This window comes from Phalacrocorax aristotelis, chromosome 11, assembly GCF_949628215.1.
Source record: "Phalacrocorax aristotelis chromosome 11, bGulAri2.1, whole genome shotgun sequence".
Lineage (NCBI taxonomy): Eukaryota > Metazoa > Chordata > Aves > Suliformes > Phalacrocoracidae > Phalacrocorax > Phalacrocorax aristotelis.
The window spans coordinates 20710794-20731629 of record NC_134286.1 but is presented as its reverse complement, the minus strand read 5'-3'; the positions used below and the strand labels follow the sequence as shown (position 1 = coordinate 20731629).

The 20836-nt window shown below is 42.5% G+C and overlaps 1 protein-coding gene across 1 annotated transcript in view; it reads right to left on the bottom strand.

The window, feature by feature from the left end:
• PAK3 (p21 (RAC1) activated kinase 3) overlaps positions 1-20836 on the bottom strand; it is a 75964-nt gene that overhangs the window by 15256 nt on the left and 39872 nt on the right. The window contains exons 3-8 of the mRNA XM_075107232.1: positions 15860-15960; positions 10970-11123; positions 9130-9167; positions 6413-6544; positions 5283-5445; positions 508-571 (exon numbers count right to left, since the gene is read on the bottom strand). Of these exons, the coding sequence (XP_074963333.1) occupies positions 508-571; positions 5283-5445; positions 6413-6544; positions 9130-9167; positions 10970-11123; positions 15860-15960 (652 nt within the window). The remainder of the gene's footprint in view (positions 1-507; positions 572-5282; positions 5446-6412; positions 6545-9129; positions 9168-10969; positions 11124-15859; positions 15961-20836) is intronic.

Genomic DNA, 20836 nt, shown 5'->3' with positions numbered 1-20836 from the left:
CTACCTCTGCTAGAAAAAAGAGCTTATTATCTAATCTCTGGTTTCAGTTTCTAAACTATGTGGTTATAATCCTGATCACTCAATATTTTTTAAGCAAAATACTTGAAAGAAATGTTATTGAGAACTATTATTTATCTATCAACTTTCCGGTGGCAAGTTGCTCTTTTAGGCAATGAAGTTTCTTCTCCTTTCTTTAGCGTGGTCATACTATTTTGAGACATACAAAAATGACTTCTCCTAAGAAAATAAGCAAACAGGTGCCACACATCTGAGGGACAGCAGATCTTCCAGGTCCTGCTCCTTGCTGCAGACAAGACATTGCCAGCATCAGGTTGTCTTTGATGATGCCTTCAGACCACAGTTATAAATTCTGATCAGCACTGCGAGACAGGGGAATCTAATACAGGTGTCTGAACACATTTGGAGGTTGCCCGACTTCACGCTTGATATTATACCAGCAAAATACCTGGCCCTTGTTTTTGTATAAGTAACTGCAATTCGACTTACCCTTGGCCAATTTTTTCAAATCGAGTGTATTTCTTCTTAGGATCTCCCACACTCACAATGCTCCCTGAAAGAAAAAATTAAAGATGCTTACTTAAAAATAGAGATAACACCTTACTGCAGATCAGGAGTGCAGCCCCACTGCCTGGGGTTGTGAGCTGTTTGTAGTCAGTTGGGTGACAACAACAACAACACAGGCAGCTCCGTAGCACAGGTGGCCTCCACGAAGACTGATTTTCTGCAGTCCTTTGGAGAGTTACCTTGGCAGGAAACATGGAAAGAACATGGAGAAACATTCGCAGGAGACAGATATCAGAAAAGAAGTAGTACTAATGCAAGCGTTTATCGTCTATAAACATTAATGAGAGCTGACACAACAGAGCCTTTATTTTCTTAGGAATAAACACTCTGTGTGATTCAACAGAAGGTTTAATACTTCTGAAGATTAAATGCACCTTGGCTTCTGAAATAAATTTTTATGAACAGGTACCATTTTTGGAACAGGAAGAATATTGCAAAGAGTTTCGAGAAGGGGATCTTCTCAGCCTTTCAGCAGTTTGCTGGAAGAATGCCTTTACACTTTTAAAAACAGCGTTTCATGTTATAATCAATAATTATGGGGCTTTAAGAACTATGACCCTCATAATTTATTACCAGGCTAAGCTCTGAAGACGACCTTGCTTGTGCCACTTTAAGAACCACACTGCTTGTCTTCAGCCTGACTCGGATCAGTAACTAGCGTCTGACTCGCGCTCTCAACACCGCACAGATGCTGATCTTCACAAAAAAGCACAGCCATGACGGATAACAAGAACAGCAATATTGCTCAGGCGCTAGTGTTACGCAGCTAGCTGCACAAACGAGGTGCCGGTGAATTCACGAGTACAGGCGATGCGGTGCAGAAGCCAGGCCAGATGGGGTGCTGCCGCCTCCCGGCAGCTCTGCGCTGCAGCTGCGGGAAGGCAGGGCCGGCCAGCCTGGCGCAGGGCACGGGGCAGTCTGCGCCCATCAGCCATTGTGGAGCTCGTGTGCCGCCGAAAGGTAAAATTAAAGCACGCACTGCTTGATGGCTTCTTGCCCACTCGGAGGTGTGGGCAGTCCGAACGGGAAGGAGAGAAAGCAGTAATTAGGATACTGTGTTTGTGTCGAACACAAGAGCCAAAATCGGATAAACTCAGATCTGAAGGAATAATTAAAAAAAATATATTGTTTTTTCTCGTCTGGTAGTTTACTACATAAAATACAAAAAATGAAGCCTAAGGTGACGGCTTAATGCAAATGACTTCTGAAGTTGGAATGTACATCACTGAAACACTTTAAGAAGATTAGTTCAGAAGGAAAGACTTTGAATGTTTTGCAGCACATTTTGTTTGACTGATCTGGCAACATTCCTGTATCACAAACACATACTTAATTGTTCACCTGCGCACCCAAAACAGAACTAGGTGATGCACCATTCGCTCTGCCTAGTAACGAACACCTCTCTCCCCTGTCCAGGCCATTTCTCTGCAGCAGAGGGCTTTAGCATCCGAATGGGCACCTGACTGGATGCCTAGCCAGGAATCCTGCCTGCCAGCATGGCAAGAAGTCGGGGCATCAACACCATCTGGTACACTTCCCGCTAAAACTATTTTGCTGGCCGTGGCAAGATCGCTAACGGGAGCTGCAGAAGAGGTTTCCTTCACCCCGCGGTACCCGGGGCCCTCACCTGGCACTCCAGGAACGCCACCACGCTGCTGATGGCAGTGTGGGCGCCTGCCTGCGGGCCGAGGATGCTGACACAGTCCCACGTAGCCTGAAGTGGCACTGCCCTGCTATGCCAGCCTGCAAGAGTCAAGAGTAACTGGACCGTCTGGAGTCCAAGTCAAGGACAAAATGCTCTCAGGACCTGGTTAACTTTTCGTAGTTTCATCTCACTGAAACGTATAATGTAAGACAAAACTTCTATTCTGCTTCTCTATAGTAAGTCTCCACCACAGAGTAACTCCAGTCAAGAAGAATATGACCAGAGGAGTCGGGGGCTCCCTTTTAACTGACTGGAGGGAGTGATGTGAGATGAGAAAGCATACTCTCCTGCTTACACTGCTGAGCTTAACCATCCCCCAGACAGGGATCCCCATGCGACGCTGCAGTACTAAACCACCCACTGCCCTGATCCTGTGCTGGGCTGGACAACAGGAAACACACTGCGTTGCCAGTGCCTGGCTAGGTGTTATTTTCAGCTAGTTAATGGAACTGGGTATCTATCGGAACAGATATCAGAATTTCATGGAAGTTCACATTAGAAAAGAATACAGAAAAAGACTACAGAACCAATATTTTGAAAATGAATTTTCCAAATTTGCCATGGATTTTGCAGGTCAGATTTCTGTGTTTTCCCTCAACACTAGAGTACCTGCTTTCACAAGTTAGTTGTTTGTGGCTGGTTTCCTGTGCATCAGCTTAAGCACATCAAATATAACAGCACTAAAATCAACAAACTGACTGGCACGTGGCTCCACTTCAGGGAAGCACTCCCTACTCTGGACAAAAGATAAACTTATCAGTTATTTTTATGTCTTTAAGCACCTTCCTTTATCAAGTCCTAAATTAAATGGATAAGAAAGCAGAATTGGGCCACTTCTGTTTTATAATTACAGTGGAACATATTCATGATTTCATTACAGACAGAATTTTGTTTGATCTTATCTCAATATTACAGGCTTTACTCCCTAGTAAAACTTGTAATAAAAGTGGCTCGAAAAAATCTTCAAGTTATTTCAAGCACAAAAGAGTTATGAAAGCAATTGAAGATAAAAGAGGGCAGGGGACATCTTCCTAAAAGAAGCATAAAATCAGTTGTGGGGGAAGTAGGCAAGGTGGAGAAGTCATAGGAGTTAAACCAAAACAAAAAATGGAAAAAACCAACCACCACACAATGCTTAAATATAATTAGCCCAGGACTATAACAAAAAAGCATCACCTCTGTTTACAGATAGCTTCCTGAAAGCACAAAAATATTTTCATTGTCCACATCACAATTTGCCCAAGGCAGACCTTCAGGCCTTGCTCACCTGGTATCAAGTTCTTAAGAAAGAAAAAAGCATGACAGCATGTAACATTTCAAAGATATCACCCACAATAACTCAAGGACTCAGTCCTCATCTGGCATACAGAAAAGCTCAAATAAACCATACACAGAGTTATGCTCATGTATGCGGGGTACCTGCAGATCTCATGGTGGAAGACTGCCTCAAACATTTAGTCTCACCTGAAGAAGCTATAATTCCCCTCTTTATAAGCTGACACACCTGCAGGTAACTATCTGGTCCAGAATTTATTTCCTTGTGCCCTCAGTTGAAGTTGTTGAACTTATTGCTTGGATACTCCCTAGTGGCACCGAGATTCAGTTCTTTATAGTCCCATCAACCTGCTAAGGGTGCAGAAAACTGCACAAGCAGCTGAAATCTCACAGCTAAGGCAGGCTTCAGCCTCTGCAGTCACACCAGCCATCAGTGGCAGGGCAGGTATGACAAAAAGGGTGGTACAGCACAAGAACGAGCATTGACAACCACTGTGAAGAAGCCACAGCCAGACTGCACCCCTTTACAGACAGCTGCCACCATTAAAGACAGAACATTATTGGCTTTGAGAGCAACCACAGGAGGTGTAGACCAATCCACTTTTTGTTCTAACAGTTAATGGTAGGTAAACAGAGTAAATTCGGCTGTGACGTGAACCCAACAATTTATTATCTGAGAACATAGCACTGGCAGCTATTACGTGCAAGAAGCAGATTAAATTGGCTGTACTGCAGAATCATGAAGGGCTTGATGTGCTTTCCTAGAGTATGATCTGCGCAGGGGTTTGGGGCCAATGGTTAGATTTCTAATAGTATTAACTGGCTGGGAATTAGCTGAGACCAAGTGCTGTGTATCTGAGGAATATACAGTGGATGTGCTGGAGGCTGGCTCCTGAGAAATGCTTGCAGTGCAGTTTTACCTGATCACGCCATGCAGATGTGTCTCTTCGATGTATCGTTATAAGCACAGAGCTTAGAAATAAAATAAGGATTGTTATAAAAGTATTTCTTTTTCTTTTGGGGCTCACTGAAAACACCTCTTCCTCTCTATCCATGATGTCAACCAATGTTCTTTCAAAGGAGTTCTCTCTGACAAAAACATAGAATTCTTATAAAAATTAACTCTGACATATTAGTAGAAGTCGTAGTAGTACCATCAATCATAAAAACGACACCAATAGACTGTCTGGGGCAGAAATGTTTCTTGAGGCTGAAGGAATCATCTTAGTGCTCTAGTCGTCTACTGGCAAAACACACCAACAAAAAACCAAAACCAACAAACAAACCAACCCTACGAAACAAACCCAAAACACCAACAGATTTCTGCAAAGTATTTTGGCTCCAATGACTGGTGAGAAGTCAGGAGTCTAAAGAGAATTTAGGAACCTGAATATTCTGTGCAGTTTGGCCATCAGCACACAGGAGCTCACTAGGTCATTCACTAGGTCGCAGCCTTTCGCTCAACCAGAAACAATCTCTGCTTTTGCCTGTAGCGTAGAAGGAAGCTCAGGCAAATCCAACCCAGCCACAGCTGCCCTCAGAGGCAGAAGGAACACCCAGAGTGCGCTCTCGCTTCCTCTAAGCACAGTAACAGTTTGTGTAGGGAGTCTTAAGTGACTTGTGACACTAAACTGATGATGAACGTTTGGTACACATAACCCTGAGACATGCATACAGTACGTCACTTTATCAAACAAAAAAAGTACAGAATACGTACTCAGTTTCTCTAGGATCTCCTCATCTGTCATCTTGGATTTTTTTCGCTGCCGGTCTGTGTTTCTGTACAAAGTGTTTGTGTTTGAGTTTTCAGGCTGGGGAGTGGTGGCTTCTTTAGCTGGTGCTGGTGCAGCGGCCGGTTCAATTACAGAGCGTGTGTAGATCTGTGACAAGAAATTGTTGTGTGTCAGAAAGGTGGCTTGCAGAGATGCCCCTGAGATCACATTTCAAAGGCAAACCCTTAGGAAGACACTGTCTGCCACACCCAGGGCTCTTAGAACATTTGGTTTTGCTGTCCACTTCTCAAACTGAACGGGTGACAGTGGAAGGCTAGCTTTACACACGTTCATGGCAAGTCTAATTTTAAATTTTCATTGACTTTCTGGAAGATGACTGAAACAATGAATTTACTGTCTTGCAAGGATACAGAAATAGATTTGTCCAGGGCCGCAGAGCCTTGCTCCTTGATGCTTGTGCATTTTCATGGGCAACAAAATGACTCTTTAGCTGGTACGTAACTGTCTGAACAGAAGCAGGGAGCATTTCCCTTTTCTGATCATAACTGTTGAACTGACTTCTCATCAGTATTTCAGTCTCCAGGGAGTGGCCATTAGGAACTGCGTGCCAGTCCTTCTGACACCTGCCTTTTCTTTACAGTGCATAGCTGCGGAGGATTCTTCTCAAACTTCAGTCATGTAAAAGTTAAAGGTGTAGTCTAAGCTGTTCCTTTAGCTACTCTGTGGAGAGGGACAGGTACCTCCAGGGAACAGTTTCTCCTATGTGTCCTGCAAAGGTGTGAACCGTGCCTGATGACTGCTCCCACTCCACTGACGACGGAGAGCTCACACGGATACTTGGCCAAAGTTGCTCATTTTTACACCGGTAGCATTAAAAGACACAATGCTACCTCTTGCCTGATAACTAAGATAAATTCACAGACCTTACCAGAATCATGGGGAAACTCATGACTAAATGTGAAAGTTTAAAACAGATTCCCCTGGTGTCCGTGGCCTGGGTGAGCACCGTGTCATGGTAGGACTCCGGCCATCAGAATCCTCATCTGCAAGTCTGATCAGGAACATGCAGCTCTGAATTACACCAAATACAGTGCTAACCAAACCTGGAACTTACTGATTTTGTATGTTCAGGCCGTGGTGCAATAACAGGTGGAGGTTCATTGTCATCTTCCTCCTCTTCATCATCTTCATCCTCTTCTTCAGAAACAGAGGGAGCTAGCGGGGGTTCTGATGCTGTTTTTGTGCTCTGTGGACAGACAGCAACATGAGTGACAGTCACCATTTTGGCATTTGGGAGGTTTGACAATTACACACAACTTTAGTCTGCTTAGACATCAGAAACCAATCTAGGCACGCCTACAGTCCTACAGGCCTCAGTTCTAAGTTCCACACGGCACAATACAATTTAAAGGTTACAAATTACCATGCCATTTTGTTAATTTGTCTTGGTGTTTTTCATTTTTGCTAAAACCAACTAAATCATTCCCATGCTTAGTCAAAGTCTGATTTCACAAAATGTAACGCTTGAATATATCAATAGAAATCACATCTAGTTGCTGGTTAATCGCTTTGGCATTGTGTCTACAGAAATGGTTAACAGTTAATTAAGCTAACAGGTATTTATCTACTGGCCAGGTTAATTAACACAGTTCAAAATGCAAAGCCTCCTTTGTCATCTTGCTGGGAACTTGGTTTTGAGGAAAAAAGCTGTTTATTTCTTTACTATTTACCCATAAGGTAATCATATTGCCTGTTTCCACAGCGCTGAACTTCCCTGTTTAGTAGGTCCTTTTTCATTACCGTTCTCCTCTTTACCTAATCAGAAGTTAGCACATCGATCTCTTCACTCTTTTGCTGTTTCCTATGGCAACAGTAAGCCAGAGCGAAAGCAGCCCTCTCAGCAGCAAGGTGCACCCTGCCGACCCGCCCGGGGCTGCCAGGCAGGCATCCCGACCGCTCGCCCAGGCTCCCGTTACAGGCAGCGGAGAATAAAAGCCACTGCCAGGGTGCAGTCGACCTTCAGGCAGACCCCAGATATGGGGCAGGCAAGGGAAGTCTGGCTGATCAGGTGCCTACACATAAACTGAAGCCTACAGTGCAGATATTTAAAGTTAGGTGAGTTGAACCCCCCACCCCCTCTGTCCCAGCTGCCACTCGGAGAGCGTTAGATCACGTCGCAAAATTGCTGGTGAAACAAAAAACCAAAAAGGTGCCTTGTTAAGTGTTTACCAAGTGCTTTAAAGCTGGCTACGAGAAGCCATTCCGAGAACTGAAGCAAACCAAAGGCCCTATTCTACATATTCACATCGCATTTGTGTTATCTTTAAGATGGCATCAAATTGGTCCAGTATTAACACCAGTAAGGGACGGCCCGCAGGAAACAAGGAGACCTGATCTTCTCGCCTGTGTTTTACTGAACAGATGACTGTATCGCTGCCTTAAGTCACCTGTACTCGAGCACACTGCCATACGGACACACGCACAGAGCATTGTATTTTCTGTGAGACTCGGATCCGTCACCCAACTTTTAAAGGTAAATGGTGAAACAGGCAACTCATCTGGCCAAAGCAGGGAACGATACATCAGGCATTCTGAACCCCAGTTTAAGGGCCAACTCTGTCAAGCCACGGGTGCCCTAATGGGAAGGTGAATGTTACTTTGTCGTACATTAGATGCGCGTATAGTTTTCTACGCATTGTTAGCGTTTTGCTTACATGAGGATAGAAGGTGATTAAGGGAAGAATGAAAAAGGGAACAAACACATTTCTGTTATGTCAAATTCTTGTAACTATTTTTTCCGCTTGGTCTGACAGCACTAAGTTGTGCAGTGAGAGCGCATACAATGTCATATTATTTAATGCCCGACTCCCATTAAGGAGTTAAAGGAAATTAAAGTAATTCCAATGACTGCTCGATCCTGTCAGAGAGTTGTTTTCCCTGTACTATCACATTCAGCCAGCATCCTCTGAGTCAGTAACTCCGAAAGCTGACATCTTGACTGCCTCACCACTGTCTATGTCTGCTAGAACAAAATACCACAGCATCTGCCAGTGTGCCCATACCCATCAGAAAAGATATTGGGAAGGCTTACTATGCTCTGGCGAACCCCAGACTTCCTTTTAAAAGTGTATTTCATTAAAGATAATGAAAGTGGCATCAACTGAAAATCTAAAGTGTGAATATTCAAAGATGATTTTCATTTCATTATACACACTCTCTACTGTATAATCACAAACCTAATATTAAGTTGCTTAACACTTGAAAATAAAGGCCAAATCCCCATCCAGTCATTTGCTATTTAATGCACTAATGTTAACACTAATAAGTCTGGTCAATATTAATGTGGATGTCATGACTACATCTCTGGGATTGCCATGGCAATCCAGTATTAATTAAAAGTGGATGATTATTTAAAACTTTCTTTCAATGGTTCCAGTGAGTTACATATCAATTATAACTTTATTTATATTCAACTACATATCCAGCTGTACTAAGGATAAATCATAAAATTTAATAGAAATGGATTCTAAGTTGTTAAAACTAAATTAAAATGGGCTAATTAGACAGTACTGCATGTTGTTGCAAATTATGCATTCTAGCATGGTTAAGAACAGCAATCTTCTGTTTGCAAAACCAGACTTTCATCTGTTTAAAAGTTCCTAAACAGAAAATTAGAAAACAGCCAGTGATCCCTTTTCTGCTGCCACAAAGACACTAAAATGTACTTTCTTTCAGCCTACAAGGCTGGCACTCTATCACAAACAGCAAAGCTCACAGATTGCTCCACAATTCTTAAATGCCATGAAAGTAAAAGGTTACTTTCACACTCACCGAAGGATGGGCTTCTATGTATCCATGGGCGCTTTTATCTGCAACGTGCAAGGGAAAGTTAACCAGATGCTGTTGTAAAACTGGCTGTTGTGGGGAATCCCACAGAACAAGTCAATCCAAATAGCATTTTTCTTTCACAACACCCTTCCAGTAGCAACAGCTATTTTACATAGCAAGCAAGGTAACGGGACAATATACTAGGTTACTCTTTTTCTACAGTTTCTTGTGTCCGTTTTTTGCCCTGTTTTGCCAGTAAATAAAATAAGTAGAAACTTGGTCAAGAAAATGCAAGTTGTTCTTTAACAGTCAATGCTTCTGTTCCACCCGAGAGCTAAAACAGCTTTGTTTATTTGTTTTTAAATAAATTGCATGCATTTATTCTCTTTAGCTTGCTGAAAATGTTTCCTCATAAAAGCTTCCCCAAAATCCCCCTTAGCCGTGGCAGCGCCCAGCACAGTAACAGCTCCTGAGTTCAGGCACACACACTAACTGTTTTGAATTTTGCATTTCATCACAAAAGTAACTGCTATTCTAGCAAACATTAAGTGTCAAGTTAGACCATCAAACCTTTTAATTCTTGAATTTAAAAAAAAAGAAAAAGATGCTTTCCCTCAGAAGAAGAGAAATGGTAGTACATTCTGGAGATAACTGCACAGTTTTTAGAAGGAATTCTGAGCAGCTCTCCCAGTCTGCATTTTGGAAGTTGTATTGGTTGAACCAGCAAACTGAGGAAATTACAGACTCCACTGCCACAGACTATCACGTGTAGGGAACTGAACCACTGCAGGTTAAATTACAAATGCTGTCCACACCCTGTTGGATAGAGGCACCCCCTTATTAGCTGAAGCTGTTGACATGAGCTTTACCAAAGTAATGGTATCTTAATGGTATTTTTGTTTAAAAATCAATTCAGTTACTAAGGAATAGCAAAAGAACACAATGATAAGCTATAATGATGAGCTAATGGTTATTTTAATGATAAATTCTCTTCTTAAAAAAAAGAACATATTAATAAAGCCAGATAGGCCGCACCTAGTAAAAGCCTCTGCTTACTTGCTAGATGTGTCACCAGCCAGAGTTTGTCTAGCAAAAAAAAAAAGAAAGAATGGGCCAAAGGAAAAAAAAAAACAAACCACAGACGCAGTACAGACTTGCTTTTTCGTTTTTGCAATGCTACACTACAATTTTGCAGACTGTACGCAGCCAAGGGAAAAAATGACACCCCCATCACATTTGCAGGCATTTAGATGGTAATGCCTACGTCATGAAGGTCTTCCTGCACGCTACGGGGATTGCCTGGGACACCGATGCCTTCCTTGCCATCCTCTGTGGCAGCTTCCCTTCTACACCACAACAGCAGCTGTTCCAGGTTAGTTTGTGAACTTGCGCACAACCTCATCACCTCCACAGCTAACGCAAAAAAATCCTTGAAAATTCTCCTCTATCGCAAAGTCTCACAAAGAATTCCGGAACCTATTTTTCAAAGGATCCAAGAGTAATTCAAAAACGCATGGAACAAGTACACCCCGTACCCCAGGTTGAACACTGTGAAGGCACAAGGATGTGAAGAAACAAAACTAAAACTGACATTTGGCCACTAATGCTTCTGACTAAAAATGGTAACGATTGTTCCACCTAGTATCCTATTTAGTTCTAAAACAAGTGAAAAGTCACAGTTTCAATGACATATAGGGGACGAAAGAAGAAATACAGTTTACTTCAGGAGTATTCCACAAAGCGGAATTTTTTTACGGTCGCTTCTTGACCACTTGAACGTTGAACTTCAGTCTGACTCGTTTTGGGGCCTAACACTCCCTTTTTAAGTGATGCGTTGACTTACCTCCTGACGTAAAGCTCATGTATTTCTGGTTGTTAACTGTTTCTTTGGAATCATAAAATTTGAGAACATCTAGAACAGCTTGTGGGTTCTTCTTCTGCTCCAGTTTTGTTATGTTGGAGGTCTGTAGTAGCCTGGCCCATTGCTCTGGAATGCCCTGTAGGTGTCAAGTGGAAAGAACACGGATTTAGAATATTTAACAGCCGCAGCCTCACGGATCTTTACCAAGATCTCATGCTACCTGTAAGATTACTTTCAGAAATTTTGATTGACACCTTAACAATTAAAATTAGTAGCTTATACATTAGATGCAATCATTCTCTTCTCTAACAAATTATAGAGCTAAAACCAGGATCCAACTTCAAAAAAGAAAAGAAAATTATGACTGTGATAGGAAAAAAAGTGCATGAAACTCCTCTTTAAATCAACTCTGCTCTCCCATGGAATAATGATTTAAAGCTTAGCTTGTTTTTCTGGTGATTCAGTGCAAACATAACAAGACTAATCTACATTTGTGGACAACACAGTGTGTTTTAGGAGCTTTACACTGGATTTTTAATGCTTCATAACGCAAATGCATTTTGCTGAAATGAGCACTGCTGTCTGATTAAAAGGTAAACCCCTCCCTGATACAATACATTTTCAGCATGCCAGAGAACACTGCGGGGTTAAGAATCTCAATTAAATTCTCAAAAATTGTAACACTGAGTTGTACCACTGCTACTAAGGATGCCTCTTTTTCGAGCTCCTGTAGCTCTGTAGGTTCTCTGCTGTAAATATACAGAAATACCAGGGACTTGGAAAACAGGCTGAGCGCGCCAAAGCCTTGCATGCATTCTCGGACATGTTACAAGCGAGGGTGGCGTTTGAAAATTGATCCAATCGCTGAAAGCCGCAGCTCTGCATTGAAATTACATTGATGAGAAATTGCTTTAAATATCCAGTATAATTTCCTAAATCTGAAAGCCTGTAATTTTCCCCATTTACTGCACAGCCAACATCTACCAGCAAATTGTAGGGCTTACTGAATGGAAAACTACACCTGAAGTACATTTAAACTTAGCCTTGGTGCCACCCCAACCTAGGTAAACACTTCAATATAGCTTCTTCCTACGAAGTTCTCCACAAAACAATGTGTGACATGGGCCTCCAAAGTTTAGGATTAATGAAAAAAAAGTGGGATAAGCCAAGCAACAAATCTACTGCACACACATCAACCTGCTGCTGCAGTGCTATGACATCTCAAAGAAGCATTTTGATGTAAGATTCTTTTGGGCCTGTGACGCACCTCTGGGAGCTTCCCTGTGCACATCTGTGAGCCATAGAGATCTGGCTGTAATGGACGTAAATAAAGAAAGAAAAGAAAGTTAAAACAGAATGTGGGACAACTTAGAAGGTGGTAGGAGGAAACCAATGAGCCAAAATGGGGAAGTCCCATCTAAAATGGGAGTTACGAGGCAGAAACCAAATAGATTAGGTGGTGGACAGGCTACAGGAAGGCAGGCTTAGGAAAACAGAAAAATCACAACTGTTCCAAAGTTTGGAAGCATCATTCCCCCTCCTCTCTTTTTTAAACCAGTTTTTATCTCCCTCAAAAATATATTACTGAGGATTAATGGCAGTGACTTGAAAAATTACCTGCGATTTCTTTCTTTAGTTAAAAAATAAAAAAAAATAGAGAAAGATCTGGGCTTTTGCTGTTTGTCTAGTTTTGAAAGCCAGGTTATAATTTTTGAATGGCTCTACACCAGATCTCCAGCCCCAAGATCACAACTGGCCAGTGCATGACCCAAAGTGCAGGGCGGAAAGCAGCTGGTCAAACTCAGATTTCACACTGGGAGGTTGTGTATTGTCATAATGCAAATCATCTATGCGTGTCAGACTGAAAATCAGGACAATTCTAAATAAATGCTTGATTAGATTCATAATGTGGAAATTCTTTGGATCTATAGCCACAACTTTCTCCCACTTGCTAATGTCATAATCTTGAAACTTTAGAAGTTTGGTGGGTGACCACATTTTATTCTAGACTGGGGATCAGGAAATTGTTCCAAAAATGCATGCCTTACCAAACGCGCTCCCCAAAGCCCTGCAAACCACACTTCTCCCTCCATTCAGAAATGCAACTGTTTCTTCAAAATAAATCAACATAAAGCTCTAGCAGCATGCTCCCGCCCAACAGTTTCCAACTAATTTTATTTTGAGCTTTAAAAGCCCTACTTCTTAGCAAACGTGGTTGCTCCAAGCACAGTGAAATGGAGATATCACATACGTTCATGAGCAACAACACAGCTTGGCGCTCAAGCCCAGAAGCCAAAACTCAGGAGCCCATGCAACTTTGATTTGAGATGCAACTAACAGCAATCAGGTAATGCAGCTGGGGGTGACCGTTAGGTGTCCGAAAATGGCCCAATGCATTGCACATAACCAGTAGAGCAGACACTATTGGCATGACAACTGTAATAATTCAAAACAGAAACCCCCATATATTTGCACATCTATTGGACGTTCCCATGGCACTTCCAAACTTTTGAAAGAGACAGACAGTGTGATCACTAGACAGTGAGAATATTTTTACATGATAAGGCTAGTGGCAGTCCCTCCAGCAGGACATACTTACCACATGACTACCCAGCTGATACACGGGTTGTATCCAGGTTGGGACAAATCAAACGTGCCTAACATAATGTGTAGCATAATACTTGCATCTGGGATTCACTGGGAGCTGATAGCTGATTCTTAATGGCGCAAAATCCCCTTGCTTTGACCGACATTTTACTCCACTAAGGACTTGCCCTGGGCTGGCAAGCTGCATGGGGCAATTCACCTGCCCCTTTGGTTTGTTCTGAATTGCTTAGAGCCTTCTCAAACTGCAGCGTTGTGCTTCCACGCTTTAGGAAAAAGTATTATTGAGGAAATATTGCATAACTGTAAAACAGCAGCCATCTAATGTCCACTGTTTTGAAAGGGAAAAAGATATGAAAAAGAAATTGTGCTACAGCAGTAAAGCCAGACACGTTTAGCCATGTACAATCGCTTTGTTCTCTAAAAGGCCAGGACCTGGGCTGGTGGCATCTGACACAAAAAACCTCCGATGCTAGAGACTGTTTTGACACACTGGATGATGACAATAGTAACATTCAAACTGATCCAAACCGTGATCTCTGAAGTACTGAGAGAGAGTGCTTGTACTTAGAACTGAAGTGTGTTAACCTCGACGTCCCTCCTTTTTGTTCCAGCTGGCAGGGACATGAAACTAACTGGGATCCTCACCCCCAGTCACTCTACAAGAGAACACGATTGTGACCCATCGTGTTTGCATAGAGCCAGAAGGGAAAAGGCTGAAGCATGGGGCAGAAATGAAGGCAGAAGGCTGAAAGGAAGAACAAATATAGAATAAGAACAGCTGAACGTTCAGTAGGGAGTGAAATGACGAACAAAGAAAGAAAGAAAGACAGGAAGAAGAGATGCAAACACAAAAGGGAGAAAACGAAAGCAGAAAGTAACAGAATATGACACGATACCAAGATAAAGAGAATGGCACTGAAGATTAACCTGATCAATAAAGTGGCTACAGGGAGAGACAGAGAAGAAAAAACAGGAAAACCAGGATAGATAGCAGGAAAAACACACTTTTAAAAGCTTTATGCTAAGCTTCTGATCAAAAATGACCACATCTGGGCTTTTTAAATGAGCATTTAATCAAGCCCTAGGGCTTGACACAGAATAAATTTTGAAGTAAGATTTTATAAGTGACTTCTATTTTAAAAAGGCTAATTAACCAGTCCACATATTTTAAATGTAGCTGTATTTCCTAATTAGTAAGGATAATTCAATTTTACTACTCCTTTGAAGACACACTGTCATTAAATGTATCTCTTTTTTTCTTCTATTGTTGTTGTTATTGCTATTGGTACTGCTGCTGTAGCATACAGAAAGTTTCCAGCTTCCTGAAATGTTTTCTGGGGAAAAAATAAAAAAAGTAAAAATCAAAATAAAAAAATAATGAAGCGATCATATTTAGGGCTCAAATTCTGAAAACTAACCATCCTTTGCCCAGGCAAATGATTTGTCCCATCCTGTTTGGTGTATGCAGCCAGTCAGCACTAGCACGCTTTACAGTGTGACGCACGGTGATAACACAGTCTGACCACTTAGCTCACAGGGTGCTACTGATGGTACGGAGAGTTGCTAATGTTTCCTCTCACCTCCACAGCTCAGCCAAATGTAAGCTTACTGCCGTCTTAGCTTTAAGGGTTAATGGTTTCAGCACTTAACTAGTAGCCTGAGGGAAAATGCTCTGAAGCCCCTTCAAGGAGCTTCTATCAGACTAATTTTTCCCAACACCTCATACACTTCATTGTGATATAAGTAGAAAAAAATCTGACTGCTATTTTATTAATATATAAAGGCTAGAAACGTGTCTGATCACCTAGTCTATGGACATATTTTGAAGGACATTATATTAAAATGAATGGACTTTCACAATGCTGCCGCTTTCCGGGCACCTCCAAGGGCTGTCTGCAGAGCAGCTGGACTTTGCGCTTTGGGGGTCATTGCCTACAGCAAGACATACACTATGCACATGTGGGGGGGCTTTTTATGCTTTTCTAAAGACACTGAATAACCAACCCCTGTAGCAGCTTGTGGGACTGATAAAAGCATACACCTACGTTCTTCCTAGTTTTCATTTTCCACAGACACTCTGCTGACAATCCTTGGAGGAAAAAAAAAGCAGCCTGAATCAGAAGTAAGACACTCCAAATCCTAAGCCCAATAAGACTCTTTCTTCACAGCCTGGCTGCTGTCATCTGACGTTTCTGGCAACAGGAGGTTATTTTACCATCAAGAAACTAGAAGCTCTGGTAAGCATGCAATACAGCAGTTACTTACTGTGAATTCTCCAGTGACGGCATCAAATCCCACATGAATGGTATGTTCAAAGTCTGAAGGAAGAGAGATCTCAGGACGTTCTTTTTCTTTCTTCTTGTTGGCTAGAGGCAAATATTAACACACACTTATCTTCTGCACAGCTTTTCATTCAAAAATTTTCACAATCGCGTGTGCTCAGAATAGTATTTTAAAAGTGGAAAACAAATCAATTAACGTCCATCTTCCTTGACAAATAGACCCAAGCTAATACAGCACCAGCCTAACTCTCAAGCCCTGTTTGGGAAGGTGGTGTTATTTCATTTTTATTTTCTTCCAATCAGTGTTGCAGCTGCCAAAGCAAGCTGTTCATGAAGTAGCCTTCTTAGGCTCTCTCTAGCCAGGGTGCTTTCTATTACCAGTTCTTTTTTCACCAAGTATTCATATCCAGCAACTAACTCCTGTTTGACTTTGCTCTGTGGGCTCCTGCAGAAGCAAAGCACCCACGACACGCATGTGCATGCCCGTTTGCATGTGTGTCTTCTCCAACACGCTTTGAACCTGTTGTCAAACTAAGCCAAATCAGAGAGGAGGGGTTTAAGAAAACCAGGTTCCCACAAGTTCTGTGAAGCCAGGCAGCTCAGGAGAAGACAAAGATCTTATTCCTGCCTCCTGAGTAAAAGGCTGAAGCAGCAGCTCTATATTAGAAACCACAGAATCTGCACAGCAACAAGATCCCATAAATGGTATCGGAAAAGCTTCATTTGAGCTCTCAATTAACTAAGACATATAACTGTAAAACCCAGGCTTTATTAGTCTCCAGCAATTCCTTGTTTTTAAATCACCCCACTGGTATTCACAGAGTGTGCCGTATCTTATTGAAGGAGACAGACTTAAGAAACATGCAGATTGACTGGCTTCTATCTCCCTCCTTTTCTGAGTAACATCCCTTATTGTCATCCATCTCCTGTGCTTTTTACTATTGGCAAATCACACTTCAGCCCAGTTTTATTGACCCTGATAAAGAATGAGTAGAATAAAGGCTGAGAGAAGCTGCCTTCACTGTGATGCGTCAAGAATCCATATTCAGCAGAGATTTCTCTGAAAAATGGTGACAATAATACCAGTTCTGGACGACTCCCAGACACCCAGATAAACATAGCATAACCCACGCTCAAACACCTATCCTGCTGGCAGGTACCTGAAATATTTGGCTTCCCTGGAGAACAAGCCTGCTCCAAGACTAATTACCATGTAGTCGAATAATACAGTACAGAGCTATCTATAGGATCATCTCTAGTGCCAGTGGTATACCTTAAAACAGCTGAGAGGGGAACTGCTGTTCCACCAAATACATCTGTCATTTCAGCAGAAAAATTACATGCTAATGATTAGAAGAGAACAACTATTACAGTGCCCACTTGCAGTATGCCAGCGTTAACAACACAAACTCAGGAAATAAGACACACGTAAAGCGCTCATGCATAATACAAAAAAGTCACATCATCTCCCATCTTTAAAAGAAGCACTCTGCACCCCAGGATCCCACCTCTCCTCTGCTGCCCTTCTCACCAGCTTAATGCATATCTGGTTTACACATCCTTATCGTGGTCCTGAGCAGGCTTGCTCTTTAGATCTGATGTGACATACCTTCACACTAACAGCGGTGAGAAATCCAGAGATACACGAGTGGTTTATACTGTCCCTATCACAATGGGAGTGTATCAGGATCAATAAAGGCCAGTACATCACCATTTATTGATGATAATATGAAAATGAATATACATGCCATAGTTACACCTCAGCAGGAGAGAAAGCAGCAGTTGTTCAGGTCCTGCCTTTACCTTCCACGTTCCCTCGGTGCAGTGCCAGTGACAGCCATGCTATGCACATCAGGAACAGCTGGATGAAGACAATTTTGTGTCTTATTTCAAAAGCCAGTGTCTCCTTCTACCAATAGTCCACATTTCTTTCTTATTTCTTTCTTATTCTACCTTACAGCCTCTTTTAGTTGGAAGATGCTCTGCTCTTCATAATTATAGAATATTTTGGATGTTTCTAATCCTTTCTCTGCATTGTTGTGTTTATGCTTATTAAATAATTAACTGTCACCTTTTGTCTGCACTGCACACCCCTACACTATGTCAACTGACGAATTATTTTCATTTAGCATTCAGTAAAGATGGCAGCAATATATCAAATACAAATGCAAAGGCTTTTCCCTTTCTTTTATCTCTAAGATGATGGTGATGTTTAATTTTCAGGATAGATATTGCCCGTTACAAGATGTCATCTCCGTTCAGCATATATAACTTTCTACTGTAGATAACAAAACTGGCTTCTTCTACCTCATCAACTGCAAGCAAATGCAGTGAAAATTAGATTTAAAGGATCATCAAATTAAGTTCAAAGCAACAGTCAAATCTTGAAGCAAAACAAGGCATTACAGAAAACGTTCCATCAAAAGCAGCACTTGTCCGTTCTAGACCTCTCCTGCCTAGGGGGGCAAGCGTTCCAGCTCATTCCCCAAGATTTGGCTCATCTGCTTCACAAACCTCTGCCTATCAGACTGTGGATGTAGCACCTATGGTCCAAATGCTGATAAACTGTAAACTAAATATAGAATTAAACATCTGCTTGTGACACCCTCACATCCCACCCCCCCAGTCTAAAAACTTTGACACTTCTATCTGTGCCCCGCAACTTAAACCACTTCTGTTCTATGTAAGCTGGCAAAATGATACAAAAAGGCACAACTTCTTTGTAGCAATGACTGACTGGCTGCAAGGGGTTTATGCTGGACATTCTGATTTGATTTTCTTATAAATACCCCTCACAACACACTCCTGCTGCACTGCATTAGCCACGAGGGCCACCCACACCACCTCAGCAACTGTTACAGATTAAAAGAGAACAAGCAAAGAGTTTTCTGTCTTCCAGTCTGCATCATCACCATCATAATTATGTTAAAAGAGCAGTTGTTTGGCAGAAAAACATGACTCAGCTAAGTGGCAGCTTTTCTCCAGAGAGGGAGGAAGGGGTTGACCTCATGCTTACGCCCTCCTGTTCGCTCACCTCCTCTTCATCTCATTCTGTTCTTTCCTCCACCCCCTTTACCATCCGCTGTCACTCTCACTGTCCTCCCATCTTCCTTCCTGCTCTGCTCCTCCTGTCCTACCCCGGCAGCCTTACCCTTTTCTTTCTCCTCCATTAATCTTAACCCCGCTGGGTTTTTCTCCTTTGCTCTTCTCTTGTTTTTCTGTACAGGAAGCAACCAGATGACTAAAGGTCAGACTCTGCTCCCATCCACAGCTAGGTCTAAAGCAGCTTCGATGGAAGTGATATTATTCACCCAGTAGTCTTAACAGAGATCTACCTCTACCACTGCATTTGAGCTGTGGTGGGCCTGCTCCCCTCTCATTTCTTTAGGCCGAGTGCTCTACAGTGCCTTCACGAGCCACCAGTTCACACACAGTGTTGATATATTTCATAAAATCATCATTTCTTTAACAAAAGAAGAACAAGGCTGTATGAAACAATCAGAAGAAGGCAAGTAATTTCCTTCTGCTCTCAATTCTCCTGAGGCAACAGCACTCTGCTGAAAGGAAACACTAATGCTATGAACTCCACCGTGGCTCCCATTACCATCATCACCTCCAAGGAAGGAAGGCCGATATCACAGCTTCAGCACAGGCTATGAGAGAACAGGTTCAGCTCCTTGTTCCACACAGATTGCCCATGTGACACTGGAAACCTATTTCAGTAGTCTGCCTTGGCTTCCTGCCCCCAGGAAATGGGGTGCCTTACCCAGAGACGGGGGCAAGAAGAGTTATACCAAGGAACATAAGGAGGTCAGGTGCTATGGGAAGAAGCAGATCACTAATGCTTAAGTGGCTTGTTTCAACTGTAGAAGCACAGAGGGGCCCCAGAGAGTCATCAGTGGCTTGCCAAAACAAGGTTTTAAACACAGAAGTGCTCAAACCCGAACTGAAAATCCTACACTCCAGCAGAGGAGAGACCATGGAAGATTCCTGGTCCCCGAGTGCAGCAGTCCTGGCACACACCATTGCCTTGGAGAGAACGCACCGTAGCACATACATCCTCGCATCCCTCCTGTCTGGTGAGCAAATGAAAAGACAAAGTTCCTGCACATTCAGGTAGAAACACCCTGCCATGGTGTTTTCTTGATATTCTGTTTAGCAGTACCAGTGATAGACTATTACTATAAATTTGTGATGCTGCAAAGCACTGCACTAGATGAGAGCAACCATATTAATCACCTTCTGTTTTATAAGCAGGACTCTCAAAAATGTGTCACTGAGTCTGTGAAGCATGCACAGGCCAGCTGATACCCTGACCCACAAACCAACCCTGAGATTAAACCACCTCAAGGGGCTTGGCCAGCCAAGCTCAACTTCCTCCATTTATTATTTCACCCAACAAAATTAAGCTATAAATCTTGGCTTACTTTCCCTCACAGTCACTTTAAAAATCATGATACTTGTATGTTTCCTAAGACTGCTCTGACTGGTAGTTAATTACATCTATTTTTAATGTCACTGCTCATTTCCAGGAGGGGTTGTTTCTGGGTCTTCCCGTTTCTGCATGCACTTCACACAGCACCTCCTGCTTAAGAAATGTTCTCTCGGAGAGGGATAACATCATCCTGCCGGGAGTCAGGGGAAGAAGTAACCCGAGTCCATCCAGGAATTAAACAAGCCAGGAGAGATTTTAATTTTGGCCTTTAAAAAGAATTAATTGAAAAATCAGATTTGTTCCCAGAAGGGGACATTTTGGGAAGCACTCTGCAGAGTGAAACGAACAGGTCTGCCTGAGGGATGGCCCCAGCCCATCACAGCCAGCAGGACTGCCCCAACTGAGGGGAGGAATGGGGCTGAAATTGTGCCTTCTACTGCCTGTGAGGAGTTCTGAATGCCAGACTACCTCCAACTGCTCCACATGACCTGTGGAAGAGACTCGTGACTGTGTACCTGCTCTAGG